Raw genomic sequence first — 15,295 nt, forward strand, 5'->3', positions numbered from 1 at the left:
AGTGGGGCCCACCTTCCAACTACTCTCCTCACTGAATCCCATCAGAAACGCACATAGTACATCCCTTGACCAAAAGATGGGCTATTTACTTAGTCTGATTTTCTGTTCTTGGACATTTCTCTATGAAAGGAACTCTAGGTTATCAGTCCATGTGAAAATATCTGCCATCCCTCTTTTTATAGACCTATTATTACTCTGAAGGATCTCGTGTTCCTTTGTGCATCTGCTCCTGGATTTGAGTCAGGCAATCTTCCTAATCGCTACATACTTTCCAGATTTTGAAGGGCTAGAAAAAGGGTACCATTCCAAGTTCTTCAAAACAAGGCATCTCAAGACTTTCTTTCCTAGAAACCCACCTTTAGGGCAGGCTATCTTCTGTTGGACTCCTCTTTAGGTTGGCCCTCGAGATGTTCCATTCTAGATCGAAACGCGCTGTCATTCTAAACCACATTGTAGATTTGTCTAATTTTTTCAGTTCTATGTCTTGAGCTTGAACCTGCATGTATGTTTTCCATCTTGAGCGGATATCAAGATAATTGCAGAACCAGGATGCGGAAGCAAGGATTGTTTGTGATCTTTGCTGCTTGAGCAGAGTCATCCTTTGCATGTCTCAACCATTTAATCGCTGGTTCCACTATTTATTTCGGAAGGTGCATGTAGGTAACCAGAAGACCTAGTTTTCACTATTTTTCCTGTTACCACTTATCTCAATATCAATCTCCTTTTAGCAAGCTAAGTAGAGAGTGGGATTGCTTTTATAAACCTAATGTTTATGGTTTGTGATCCGGGTCATGTTTCAGTAATGTTACATCCGCTGTGATAAGCAGCATCAACTACTGTCTGTTAAAGGACCCCCCCTAACGTTCTTTCTTTAGTGAGCACCCTTCATCTGTCCAGAACTCCCTTTTTTCTTTGTCTACTCGCTGCATCCAGTTGAGACTAAAGGGTGTTTATTATGCACAATCTTTGTCAATGCAGTCCATGTTCAGTTAATCTTTTATGCCAATAAGAATTGGCCTTAAAGCAGTGCTTAATTTGCGATGGTGTTTGCCCGGGCTCAGCCTTGGCACTTATTGTCTCAGACTCACTTTAATAATGAAGTGATGATAGTCGGTGCATCCATCAAACACAATCACCACTGCACTACATACCCTGAGCAAGGACCGTCGCTAGGACATAGGAGCCAACACGTGTAGACACCACTGCCTTTGCCCACTAGACTTGTGTAACTCATTCCATGAATCTGCCCCAGGGATAGATGCTCCCCGCTACCCCCCTCAAAAGAAACCGTACTTGCCCTGCGTTTACTCTCCATCACAGAATACATTAGCGATATCCCTCCAGATTAGACCCCTGCACGCACATTTAAATGGCAATGACGCCTTGCATGTCCCAAATGTATTTATTAATATCTACACGAACCTGAACCTGGAATATTGTTCTACATGTTCATACTGCGTTTACTCCTGATAAATCATCTGGTGGACAAGAAAGAAAAATGTAACAAATAGAAAAATCGAACGATGAAACGTGCTTTATTTCTGCATTAATTGTGACGCAATCGCGCTTATGTTTAAATAATGGCTTTCCCTGTGTACAATTATGAAATAATAGGAATTTAAATGCATGAACAACACCTCCTGTGTCAGCATTTGCTTAATTGAAAACACATTAAATGTTTAATGTTAGAGATGCCGACTTTGTTTTGCAAACCTGTCACTATTTCAAGGGCAATGGGTAATTGCAGCCAGCAGTTAGGTGGAACCTAAAACCCTGCTCGGCATCAAAACGCGCCGGTCCTTCTCCCTTTGTCGTCACCCCTGTGACCTTTCAATCACACGCTCAGTCTTGGTCTGCAGACGCAAATCTCGCACACGACCATCTTCTGCTCTTGGAACTTTCCCGCGGTAAGTGAATGCGGCACCATTTCACTAGGATACTGAAACCCAAGATAATTAATTATTCGGCAGCTCTTTGCACACCCGATGAGGCCCTCTATAACACATAGATAAGTCCTTTCGATTTTCCTTTTATTTACGTCTTTAGATGCAGACAACATTTGCACTCTGCAACAATCCGTCCTTCCCCGAAATAGCAGCACAGACGATGCAGCAAAATATACCAGCAGCATGCGTGACTTCCCTGTAGCATGCAAGCATTTCCCATACAGGTGTGATGTTGCCTTTTCCACTACACTGCCTGCTCCTGCCAAGCAAAACAATATTAATGCACCTTGGTCATCATTTCAGACTGAGGCCTATTCAATCAACTTTATTTTTTGAAAACATCAGAAGAATCCGCATTGAATCCCCACACTAAGGAATGCTAACCACATTGGGAAACTCTGTCGGGAAAGCCCCCGCCCTTCCTTCGCGCCCCTTGCCGGTGGGTGAGTTGCAGCACCTCGCTGTATATATTTTTCAAATAGATCTTATTTGATTTTAATTGATTTTAATTTCTTTTTCTTAATTTTTTAAAATTTCACCCGGGGACTTTTTATGGCCTTGAGGAAGATGATCAACTGAAATCATCGAAACGCTCAGCTGAAGTGCATCTATCTTACATGGGCTTCAAACCTTTTCTTTAACTTGCGTTGACCCTGGTTGTTTAGGCTTCTATTACTCATTGCATCTAAAACATCCTTTCATGCACATATATCCCACCTCCCTTCCTTGAAGAATTGAACATATGTTGATCAATTGATAAGTGGCTACATTTCTAAATATTGCCAAATAAGGTATAAAGTCAACTACCTAATGAGTAAAAATGAAACGCTCATAACTTCTTGTACCCAGTTCAGAGTGTCTCTTGGATTAATTCAGACACCAAATAATTAAGTCTCTTCAAAATTGTATGTCTCCACGAGGAACAATTTCTTGTCATATCCCATCAACCGCAGTGAGCAGGTTCGATCTGTAGTGTTACCCCAAATATGTCGACACTGTGGGGAGCACCTATGGGTGGTGGCATCAGTGGTGGGGAACTGCCCACCCGCAGTGTCACAGGAGTGCTAGAAAATATTTGGGCCCTGATACTTATCTTTTTACAAATTAAACACTGCTTGAAAGAGTTTGCAATAGTCAAAGATTGTTGATGCCGGGGTAAACCTTTCAAGATCCGAGCCACTTACGAGACCTACAAAGTAAAGATTTTGAAGCCTAATTGATATTTGTAAACGTTCTAAAGGGTATTGTCATTTACAATGTGTGATATGTTCAATTATAGGATGATTGATTGAACGGTACATTTTATTTTTAAAGCCTGGTGGTTCCCTCTTTATTACAACAATCAGCAAAACAACAATGTCTTATGCCTTGGGGATTGTGTTTGCTGAGAAGATATTGGGAATTGTACCCGATGGTACTCATGATTGGGACAAGTTTGTGACACCTGAAGAAATGGAACGGCTTTTGGAATCTAGTAAGTATTACATGCTTCAAAGCCTTTTTCCATATACGTGCATTATTTGTTTTTGCCATTCAGATTTAGTAGTTGGAGTAGTTTATATCTCAAAAGGCTCTTTGTTGCTAAATGTGGAGACTAAGACACCCATCAAAACATTTCCGAATTCTTTATTTTACAGCAGCATTAGCCAGTCCAAAATAACGCAAGACCTTCTAAAATACCTCATTAAATACCTCTTATCTTCCTTGAAAGTTTGAGAGGTGAAATTAAGCTTTGTGATCTTTGCAACACATCTCATTACAACTATATGTGTTGATACTAGGGGCCATGTTACATAACCGCGGTCTTCAAGGCAACCAAACCTTTACGTGTCATGTTTGTACTTTCCCCACTATTTGTAGAGGAAAGTTGGTGGATGCTCATGGAACTTGCTGCAACTTCACGAAGTTAAGAATGATAACTCCATATTCCACACCTGTTGCAAATATGTTTCGAATGGATTGTGTTCTCCAACGTATTCCACATCTTTGACTTGTAATGTCCACAGCTGTGCACATTACATGTCAAAGATGTGGAATACGTTGGAGGAACATCCAGTCGAAAGCACGTTACCAGTTGGTAAGTAACTTGTTCTTTTGGTTGGGAGCAATGGAGTGAGGAATACATCCTGATTGTAGATGATATCTTTCTGGCAGTCCATACATCCCTTTTTCAAAGGACTTTGCTTAACACTGTCCTGCATGGTTTGATGTGACACTGGGGGTCCAAGGAGGTTCTCGCAGATCCAAAGAGCACAAGTTGCTTCAATAGCACCCCTGAGGCCAGTTGCTTTCACTAGCCTGGTGAAAACCCTGCTTCTAACACCAAAAGTGTTAAAGCATGCAGGTGAGCGTATTAACCCACATGAGCAAACGTCCACATTATGTCTGTTAGTGCCTCTGAGTCTATGATAACCTCAAACTAGCAAGAATGTGCTTCTGTGTGGCCACTGGACTTGAAAGCATTGAGTAGTTGCAGGATACATATTCTAACATTCATATCTGTGGGAGTGTATCTTAAAGACTAGGACTAAATGAAAGGGGGGGTTACGCTGCATGTGCGTTCAGTGCTGCAGCGGATTATCTGTAACCCACATCACTGTGTCTGTGTTCTTTTATGCTGCCAGCGGGTCCCATGTGACCACAGTGCACCCCTCCAACAGTGACGAAGAAGCAGGTCTGACGGTCATTGCTGCCCGACCACAGTGTGCTATGCTATAGGCCCCGACTGAGTTTACATTTGATCACTGTGATCGGGAAACAGAGCGCCTTCACTCTCACTCTGCGCCCGCATTGTGGAAGTCAAGAAGCTGTGCAGTGTGCAGTTCCCCTTCGCACTCCTGCAGTGTGTATTCCAAGAGGCTGTTCCAGATATCTCGCGGCTGTACCAGCACTCGTGTAGTGCACTGGGGAATTCCTCTGGGACGACCATACGGTCACCACCATGCTGGACTTAAAGCCAGAAGGTTGCGGCTGCAGTAGGGAGTTCTCGTGTTCCTTGCCCAGCATTTTGGCCTTCCTAGGATCGAGAATGAACACCTCTGTGCCCTCAACTTTTGCCAGTGCCTCAACTACCCCTGTCACACGTGCGGAGAAGGAGGAGATTAGGTGTTTGATGTTGAGCGTGAGCTCTCAGTGGTCAGCAGCACACGTGCGAACACACTGCCAGACATTGATCATCCCGCAGGGGGCATGCTCCGTTTGGGCTTTTTCTACATTCATACCCTATACTCTATTCAAATAGCTGACGAAGCTGCGCAAAGGCATTTGGGTTCCGGCATGCCTCGCCAACACGGTTCGCTAGCCCCACTAGTCGAATTTGACATTTCTGGGTCTGTCTCAGGCTTAGGACCACACTGGAGCCTCTGGATAGAAAGACTTTAAATGTATTTTAATGCTGTGGGCGAGACAAACGACTAAGCAAAAAAGTCCACGCTTATATTCTGCTGGCCCAGCTGTTCATAAACTATTCAAACTCTTCGCCCTGTGGACAATTCTTATGCCTCGGCCACGGCGGTTCTAATGGAATACTTCATGCCCATGCTGAACATGGATTATAAATGATTTGTCATGCGGTTAGCGAAACAAAAGGAAGGTGAATGTCTAGATGCTTTCCATGGGCAGCCTCCTGCAGTGTCCTTTGCGCTAAGGGATGAAAATGAATTGGTACACCATTGTCCAGGGAGGCACTTCTGCCAAGATGCATATTGAGAGCCAGGGATAACTCTGGGCAGGATCCTAGAACTTGGCCGTTCCCATGAACTTGTTGAGTCGGCCATGGATGCCACCATAAAAACAGTCAAACTTGAGGACGTGTGTGTGGTGGAAAAACCACAAGTGACTATGTTTCGCAAAAGAAACCAGTGGCTGAAGAAAGAATACCCGGCGGAACGCTGCCAAGGTTCCCCCAGTGTGGGCATGACCGCCTCATGTCAGTTGTTGCCCATCAAAAGCCCACTTGGAAGCTGTGGTGTTGCAAACCATTTTGCGAGGGTGTGCAGAGCAGCGGCACCCACTACTTCGTGAAGGGGGTGATGAAGCCGAAACCCCAGGGGCAGAGACCTGCCCGAGCCGTCGCACAAGTAGAACTTGCACGTCAATGAAGTCTGGAATGTTGGGCAGAATTGCAGGCAGTATCCTCTGGGACTACTACACACAATTAGGACTACAGGTGTAAGCAAAAAACAACCTTTGGAATAAGTCAGTACACACGAGGTCATACCAATGATACATAAGGCGCTATATAAATGCCAAGTAACGTAAAATAACATAGTTTTTGGTAGCAAGCTGAGCAGCCAGGCTTATCTCAAGAGTGAATGTGAGCAGTACACAAAGGACTTTCCATCACCGTGGTTCAAGTAAACACTTATACTCAAGGTTTCTTGGTAAAAACACTTATTAATTTATTACACAATCATTTAGAAAACATTTCACTAGGAGAAGGCAACTTAATATTACAAACCAATACACTTCAATAAAAAATTCTGAGGTTTTGAGACCGTTTGAGCTCCCCTGAAATAGAAGCCAAATAGCAGTTCAGTACTTAGAAAAGGAGCACAAGGCACAAGGTAAGTAAAATAGATCATATATACTTTTTAAACAGTGCAAATAGTTTAGGTTCACCAGAGGAGTTCAAGTGAATAGGCCAGGCCAAAGTCAAAGGGCTAGTGTTCTGGCTAGGAAAGAGCAGATCTGGTATCAAACGGTAAAGTCTTTGCGAAAGTTCTTGGAAGTAGTTTAGGCGAAAAAGAATCCTATGTTGGGTCACAAGCTGATTAGGCCTGCAAGTTGAGAAAGTTTCACAAACGTTCACCACAGGAGTGGCGCTCTCTCAATCGGGTTGGCACAGTACCTTTGTATGATGAAACAAATGCTGCTGAAGCTGGGTTCCTCGCAGGTCCTGCAGATCTTGCTGTTCCTGAGCCTCAGTCGTGAGGACAAGAGGCAGGACGTCGGGGGACTCGTGCACTGCACGGGATCGTCAAAGAAAGCAAACAAAATGGAGTCACTTCCATTAGCTGTAGATTCAAGAACCCAAGCTGGTGTCCCTCTCTCTGGTTAATCCTAACCAGCTTTGAGAATGGTATCCGGGTGTCTTACGGGTTGATTGGCCCCACCAACTCAAAGAAAGAAGCCGTCCTTGAAGGAGCTTCTCTGTCGAATGGAGTTTGGCAATTCGGACCTGCAGCAGGGCTTCACCGGGCAAACCAATGGTCCAGGAGTTGCAGCAGCCGTCCTCTTCCAGCTTGTTTTCGGTTCTTTTGTTTCAGTGGTCGACTCTGCCTGCCAGTCCTGGAGACTCGCTTTTAAACTGTTTTCTCCCGTTCATTCCAGCCTAGCTGTCACTCACCCAGCAGGTGGCTGTCCTTGCCGGACAGTCAGCCGGCCAATCACACCAGAGTGCATTTGGGTCTGCTAGGAGACTAAGCACAGGGAGTTTCGGCCACCTCCCTCATTCCTGCCCACCCCAGACACTCGGGCGCCCAGGCGGTCTTCAGTCCTGAAGCCCGCCAAAGGTACACGAACAAAGGGACCAAACCTGGTTTGACACTAGAAGGACCTTTCTAAAAAGAAATGGTGAAAAAAGACGGGGACCCGTTTAAACGAAGGGGCTTAAGGCACCATCTTTAAAAACATGGCTCCTGTGATTTTTAGCTAGCGGTGTTCGTGGTCGGTAAAAATCATGGTAATTCGTTGTAAAACCACTGCCACCAGCCTTTTCAATAAGAAAGGGTAGCTTTTGACTGCTACATGAGTATTTGGACATAGGGGATACTAGGTAACCCCTCCAGCACTCCATTGTAAGATGGTGTGTACTGTGTCTATACATTTGGAAAGACTAGTAAAGTCAATTTCATTTTACATTCTCTGGGAAACAGTAGTTTATCCCAGAGAAGGTATTTAAACCTTTGGGGAGTCTAAAAAGATAACCCTGTGTCACTGAACTCAGGGTGCTGTGTAACGCACATGAGAAGATGCCTTAGGGAGCTATCTTAAAACTCCAAAGTCAAAGAACACAAATGTAAAACACGCACCAAAATACATGATTACATGAAAGAGTGGGGAAAAAAGGCTCACCCTCTTTCCAGGAAAAAAATCAAGTGCTCAAAAATCCAGCAAAAAGTTGCTGGGGATCTCTATGGTGAAGGGAATTAGCACATTTATGAGAATTCTCCCTAACATGGAACAAGATGAGCTTAGTGACAACCATGAAGATGTCTTCTTTGTGTCGTGTATATTGAATGTGGGAAAGAGGTTTAACTGCCAACTAAGGTGCAGTGTCATCATCCTTGACCGTGACATCCCAGTTCTGGTAGATACTGGAAGCATCTGTGAACATTATGGCAGCTCACTATGAAAGCCTACTGAACCCTCCTGCTCTGTCCAAGACAGCAGCACGCATATTTACCTTTGGGGGGTTGGGTACGTCACTACCACTAGAGGGTGTTCGTGACCAGTGTGACCCATGACGCGAACATCATCAAAGCACGATTTTCATCACAAAAGTCAAGTGGGGAGGCCACCAGGGGGCGCATAGGCGATGGCTGCCTGAAGACGCCGCTCCCGCCGAAACTGGGGCGTGTTGAGGGATTGAGCCCCCCCCCCGTAACCCCCCACGAAATAGCTGCGGTTCTCAGTGGCGGTGAACCCCGGGGGACCCCCCCGGGCGAAAGAGCGACACCAAAAGACCCTCGGATGCCCAAGAACGAGGCCCCGCCCGCCTCCAGAGTTGCGTGGGGAGTCGTGGTACGCAGTAGCCGTTGAGGCCTGTAAGCGCGCCTGACCCCTCCACCCTGCCCCGGTCACAGAGCATGCCGGTGCTTCGGCAGGGCCTCCACCGTCGGGGCCCTGCGGTACAGGAGGAACGACCACCCCAGAGCGGAAGCCCCTGGTGGCGGCGACTCGAGCCGAGATCCCAGATCCGCCAGAGGAGAGGCAGCCCGCTTGACTCGAGCTCCCGATCACGGAGTCGAACAACAGGGGCGCCAGGACCCCGACCAATGGACCCTGACGAGGGCCATCAGAGCGGTGTACTGCGGACAACAGCGGGGGACGGCCGGTGAAGAAGGTGAGGGACTACTACAGGTGGTGGCCCCTGGGCTCCGTCCCAGGGCGAGTGCCCGCCTGGAGACGAACTCAGAAGATAACATGGCCGATAGTACCTAACCAGCACGCCTAGCCTGGACCCTAATCCGACTACAATTTGATACTCATCGTCGCCACCCCCCCCCACAAGCAGCAGGAAAAGGGTGTATAGAGAGTGTGAGGCCCCCGCCGGAGACTGGTGGGGCGTGTGCCCGCTCAAAGATAGCTCCACGTAGAGCGGTTTTGCCTGGAGGAGTGAGGGCGGTCTCCCAGCAGGATCTTCGCTCTTGACCCCCGAAGACCACCGGCCGGAGGGAGAGATAGGGAGATCGGATGAGCTGGCGCCAAACCCTCCAGGAGTATCGCTACCAGGATGCCAGAAGGGAGATTAGCGGCCCGGATCAGACGATTAGAATGTCCCAGCCGAGACCTCGCCCACCCTTACAATGGAAAAGGGCCTTGCCTCGGTCCTGCAGGAGATTAGAGACATGCGGGCGGACATTGCCCAGAAAATGGAGAACATGGACCGCAGGGTGGACAAGGTCGAGGACAGACTGTTGCAGCTGGAGACTAACCAGTCCTCAACAATGACCCAAGAGATGGACATGTCCATGAGAATAGCTGCTCTAGATAAAAGAGACGAGGAGAGGGCCAGGCAAATGGACGACTTCGAAAATAGGGAACGGATGAACAACCTCAGAATTTTTGGGGTCCCGGAGTCGGAGGGAGAAACTGAAAGAGAACTGATCCGGGTGGTGAGAGACATCATCACCCTCCTTTTCTTGGATAAGATGACGACCGAGCCAACGTTCGACCGGGTCCACAGAGCGGGGGGGCGAGCTGGGGGCCCCCAGTCGATCCTGGTCCGCTTTCATTACTACACCAAGAAGGCGAAGGTTCTGGGGGAGGCCAGAAAGACACGGGAGATCACCTATAACAAAGTGTCCATTTTCCAGGACCTCTCTTCATACATGCTGGCCAAACGCAGGATGTGCCGCCCTCTGACACAAATGCTAAAAGAGAAGGGGGTGCGCTATAGATGGGGGTATCCCTTCTCCCTCTCGTTCGAGTACGAGGGTCAATGGTTGACCCTGATTACAGAGGAGGACATAAGGGATGCCATCCAAGAGTATGTGGCGGACCCAGCCCCTCGGAGAGAACCCACGGGATTCGCAGCGGAAGGAGCCAGGGAACGCAGGTCACAAGGAGAGAGGAGAAAGAGGACGGGTTCACGGAAATTTAAGAAACTGAACCTGCCGTCCCCGACGACGGACAGGGCAGACGCCGACCCCGGTCATGGAGGAGCGGGCCGGTCGAGCCCGGGGTAGCCTGGCAGCTGGAAAACCAACCTGGAAGTGCAAAAGGGTACGGGGAAACCGGGCAAAGAACTCAATGCATGATCACAACGTCCGGCCCGGCACAAGGACGAGTAGACTTCCAGGACTACGGGGTCTAAGGACGTAAGGGGCCTCCCAGAACAGCAAGTATATTGGTTGCTTGGGGACGGGGGCTTGGTGTGGGGGCGGGGCGGACAAAGGGGGGGCTCAAGGAGGAGTGATTTTCGACATCAGCCCAGCCGGAGGCGGTAGACTGCAGGTCCGGCCAATTACCAGCAATGGTAGAACTATTTGGCTGGACGCCGGGGTGGGGGGTGGGGGTTGAAGGAACAGTTGGGGTTGTTCAGTTCGGAGGAGGGACCAGGGGGCAGTTGGGGACCGGTTTAAGGCCCACCTGGGGGGAGGAGGGAGGGGGTAAGGGAGATCAGGTTATAACACAAAAGGAGCCGTAAAGGAAAAGTGCCACGAGTCAGCTACCCAGTAAGATATCGATTCTAGACAATGGCTGAGGATCTGCCTGCCCTGGGCGTGGGTTCCCTAAACGTGCGGGGGTTGAACACCCCAACCAAGAGATCCTTGTTCTGTAGGGAATTTAGGAGGGCAAAGCTTGACCTGCTCTTTCTTCAGGAAACACACTGGGCCCGGGGAAAGGAACCGAAATTGCGAGGGGGCGGGATCGGGGAGGTTCTTAGCGCATCCCACAGAACCAAGAAAAGGGGGGGTAGCCACACTGCTAGCAAGGGATGTTGGCTTTGAAGTGGAAGCCACGGTGAAGGACCCAGAGGGCCGTTATCTGCTGGCAAAGGGCTCTTTGCGGGGTCCCCCCTGACTCTGGCAGTAGTGTACGGACCTAACGAAGGCCAAGCGCAATTCTGGGAGGGAGTGAAGGACAAATTGAAATTGTTTGTTCACGGGATGTTGGTGGTGGGGGGGACTTCAATATGGTCCTAGACCCAACCGCGGATAGAAAACGCCTGGGGCCTCAGCTCACCAGGGCCGCAGATGAAACCATGACCCGTACATTCCAGAGGGTCAATGCGGAGCTGGGCCTAGTGGACACCATCCCAACTCCCAGGACAGGCCTCCCCTCCTTCACATACTACTCAGCAATCCACACATCATACTCCTGTATAGACTATATCCTGGTAGACGAACCCCTTCTTCCACATGTCTCTGGCCGCAGGGTTGACCCGGTTCCTTGGTCCGACCACGACTTGGTCCGCACCACCATAGTAGGGGGATGGCGGAGTGGCAGTAGAGGGCGATGGAAGTGTAATGACTCCCTGCTGAAGGACGAAGCTCTAGTACAGCAAGTGCAGGACGCCATCTCGGAGTACTTCGAGTTGAACGACAACGGCGAGGTGGGCACACATGTGCTGTGGGACGCCTTTAAGGCGACCTTACGCGGTGTCCTCATTAGGATGGGAGCCCAGAAAAAGAGGGAGAGGGAGGCCCAGGAAAAGTCCCTGAGGGAAAATATAGCCCAACTCCAGCCGGGTGACCTCCCGCAGGCTCCCCTGGAAAGAGATCAGATTGCTTCCCTGGAAAACTACAAACTCCAGTTGAAAGACCTCCTGTTACATAAGACTGAGCGGAGCCTCCAGCTAGTGAAACAGAGATATTATGAGAAGGGGTACAGAGCTGACAAAATCCTGGCCTGGAAACTCCGAGAGATTCAAAGGAACAGAACGGTGAAGGCAGTGAAGAATGATCGGGGATCATTAGATCACGACACTTCTAACATCGGAGCAGCCTTTCGCCATTATTATGAAAAGTTATACTCGTCAGAATATGACGGGGATGACACTCAGATTGAGGGTTTCCTGGACTCCATCCAGATCCCGTCCTTGACAGGTGAAATGGCGAAGGGTCTAGAGGGCCGGGTGACGGAGGAGGAGGTGGAGCACGCGATCAGTGGGATGAAGGTGGGAACGTCCCCGGGGGAAGACGGCTTCTCCGTGTACTTCTACAAGAGGTTCCGGGCTATCCTAGCCCCATATCTGGTACGGGTGTTTAACGGGGTGTTAGAGGGGGCTCCCTGCCGGATACCATGATGAGGGCCATAAGACCCCACTGAATGCTCCTCCTATCGCCCAATCTCCCTCCTCAATATAGATGTTAAGATCCTGGCCAAGGTGATAGGCAAACGGATGGAGGGGATAATGCCCAAGCTGGTTCACGGGGATCAAGTGGGGTTTATAGGGGGCAGGCAAGGCTCTGATAACATCAGGAATATGATAGACCTAATCCACCATGCCCAAGAATCAGACTTTGAAGCAAGTCTGCTTTCTCTGGACTCCGAGAAAGCTTTTGACAGGGTACAGTGGAGGTACATGCAACTCCTCCTCCGTCGAATGGGCTTCGGGGCCCACATCAAGAACTGGGTTTCCGCTCTATACGGGGCCCCAACATCAAGAGTACAGGTGAATGGAGAACTTTCCGACTCATTCCCTCTCACGCGGGGGACGCGCCAGGGATTCCCACTCTCCCCTTTAATATATGTCCTGACGATGGAGCCCCTGGCCATACCGGTTCTGATCTCACCCCAACATCCAAGAGATTAAAAGGGGTGAGGTGGAGTTCAAGCTCTCCTGTTTGCTGACGATATTCTAGCATACCTGGTGGAGCCCAGCACCTCGCTCACCCCCCCCCCCCCTCCTGTCCCTGATGACGACCTTCGGGCAATTCTCGGGGCTAAAAATAAACGCATCAAAATCAGTGTTACTCCCTATGAGGGCTCGGGACCCGGGGCTGGACCACCGGGATAGGTGTGCAGGGATTGTGGTGGGGGGACTCCACCAGGTACTTGGGTGTACTCCTCACGAGGGATCTCTCAAAACTTGCTTTGGTGAATTATGGGTCCATTATGGCAGAGATAAAATCAGACCTGAGGAGGTGGGGAGGTATGATCCTGTCCTGGTACGGGCGCATGACAGCGGTGAAGATGAACATCCTCCCAAGACTGCTGTATCTTTTCACGGCACTCCCAACGGAGGTCCCCGACCAGATGTTTCGAGACCTACAGAGGGCAGTCTGTGAGTTTGTTTGGCAAGGGCGGAACCCGAGGATAGGGAAGGCCACTCTAACGTTACCTAGGGAGGAGGGTGGTTTCGGGCTGCCGGACTTCCTTCTCTACCACCGGGCTGCCCATCTAAGGGTCCTGTTGGAACATATGAGGGAGGGGATGGGCACCTCTTGGTCTTATCTGGAGGACATGGATGCCCACCCTCTGAAAGTACGCGACCTTCTGTGGCTGCCGCGTAAACACATCCCAAGTAGACTGCAGACCCACCCAACCCTGGGAATACTCTGGTCGATCTGGAAAGAAGGACCCACAACTGCGCACCTTACTTCATGGCCCTCCCCGATGTCTTCGCTCTGGGGCCACCCGCTCAAACTAGGTAGCAGGGGATTTAGGAATGCAAGATGCGCTTGGGCGGGGGTCTCTTTCAGTCTTTGACTATCTGCGCCTGAAGGGCATCCCCTGTGACCAGACCTGGGGCCTGAATCTGCGGAGACAGCTGACCCCCTTTGAAAAGTTATTAGACACAGCCACAACGAGGAAGGGGGTAGTATCTAAAATGTACCAAATATTGAACACTGTTAACTTGAAAGGGAGGAGAGGGTTTTGTGGGTTCTGGAATGACCTGGCAGGAGGGGCTCTCTCGGAGGACGCATGGTCCAGGGTGTTTAAAATAGCTTTCCATGGGAACCTGTTCACGTCGGACATGGAGCACAACTTTAAGATTTTACAGGGATGGCACAGAGACCCATTGAAGTTATCCAAGATGTTCTCGGGGGTGTCCCCCAGATGCCCAAGAGGATGCGGCCAAGTGGGGACGAGGGGTCACATGTGGTGGTTCTGCCCTAAGGTACAGGTGTTCTGGGAGAAGGTACAGGGATGGATGGCGGAGGTCACCGAGGAACTACTCCCACTCAATCCACTGACGATGTTGTTGGGCCTCCCACCGGAGGAGGCGGAAATATATAGGTACCCTAGAATGTGGGAGACCATGTTGCGAGCAGGAAGGGTGGCCCTAGCGCAAAGGTGGAAAAGTCCGGAGACCCCCTCTAAGGAAGACTGGCTAAAAAAACTGAAGAACATGTTCCTCATGGACAAACTGACGACCATGGTAAACCATGAATCGAGCACCTTCCAGACAAATTGGTACGGGGTTTACCAGGCATGGGGGTGGGAGGCTCACTAACATTATGTGAACAACACGGGGCGTGAGGGCGATGGAGCTCAGAGAGAACCACTCGAGAAAAATGGTGTAGCCCACGGCCCGGGAGAGAGCGGATCCGCCAAAGCCAGCTTTTAAGGGAACGCATAGCACGGCTCCAAGGCACCGAACTACGAGTACTGATGACGACTCCTGCGATTGGTTTCACGAAGGGACACTGATCTGGGGGGAGGGGTGGAGTTGGGGAGGGGGGAGGGGGGTAATGAGACTACGGGGGTTTGATGATGATGCTAAATGTGATATTCATACTTCTCCCGGTGTTCCCATTGTTTCTTTTTCTGAAAAATTACCAATAAAACCAAAGTTTAAAAAAACAAAAGTCAAGTGAAGTGACACTCCTTGGGTGCGCAGTGGCGCTGCGCATCATACAGTTTTCATTCAGCATTTACCCTGAAGACCTGCAGCTACTTCTAAAGCGTTTTTATGAGGTGTTTGAAGGCATAGGCAGAATTAAGGGGGAGCCAGTACACCTCCACATTGATGACACTGTGCAGCCTATGGCTCTGAAACATTGTGGTATCCCATTCCACACCAGAAGCCAAGTGGAGCGTGAACTGGATAAGCTCATGGAGTTGGACATTATCAAGCCAGTGGAGGGACCCACCCTGTGGGTTTCGCCCATGGTTTGTGGCTCGGAAGCCTAAACAACCGGATGCCTTGCTCATTTGCGTGGGCATGCTTTTGC

The 15,295-nt window shown here is 49.5% G+C and overlaps 1 protein-coding gene across 1 annotated transcript in view; it reads left to right on the forward strand.

Moving 5' to 3' along the window:
- Positions 1 to 15,295, forward strand: part of COQ3 (coenzyme Q3, methyltransferase) — a 307,137-nt gene that overhangs the window by 255,303 nt on the left and 36,539 nt on the right. Inside the window, exon 6 of the mRNA XM_069606406.1 lies at positions 3,261 to 3,420. Within this exon, the coding sequence (XP_069462507.1) occupies positions 3,261 to 3,420 (160 nt within the window). The remainder of the gene's footprint in view (positions 1 to 3,260; positions 3,421 to 15,295) is intronic.

Source organism: Ambystoma mexicanum, chromosome 4p (genome assembly GCF_040938575.1).
Source record: "Ambystoma mexicanum isolate Mex_15411 chromosome 4p, UKY_AmexF1_1, whole genome shotgun sequence".
Taxonomy (NCBI): domain Eukaryota; kingdom Metazoa; phylum Chordata; class Amphibia; order Caudata; family Ambystomatidae; genus Ambystoma; species Ambystoma mexicanum.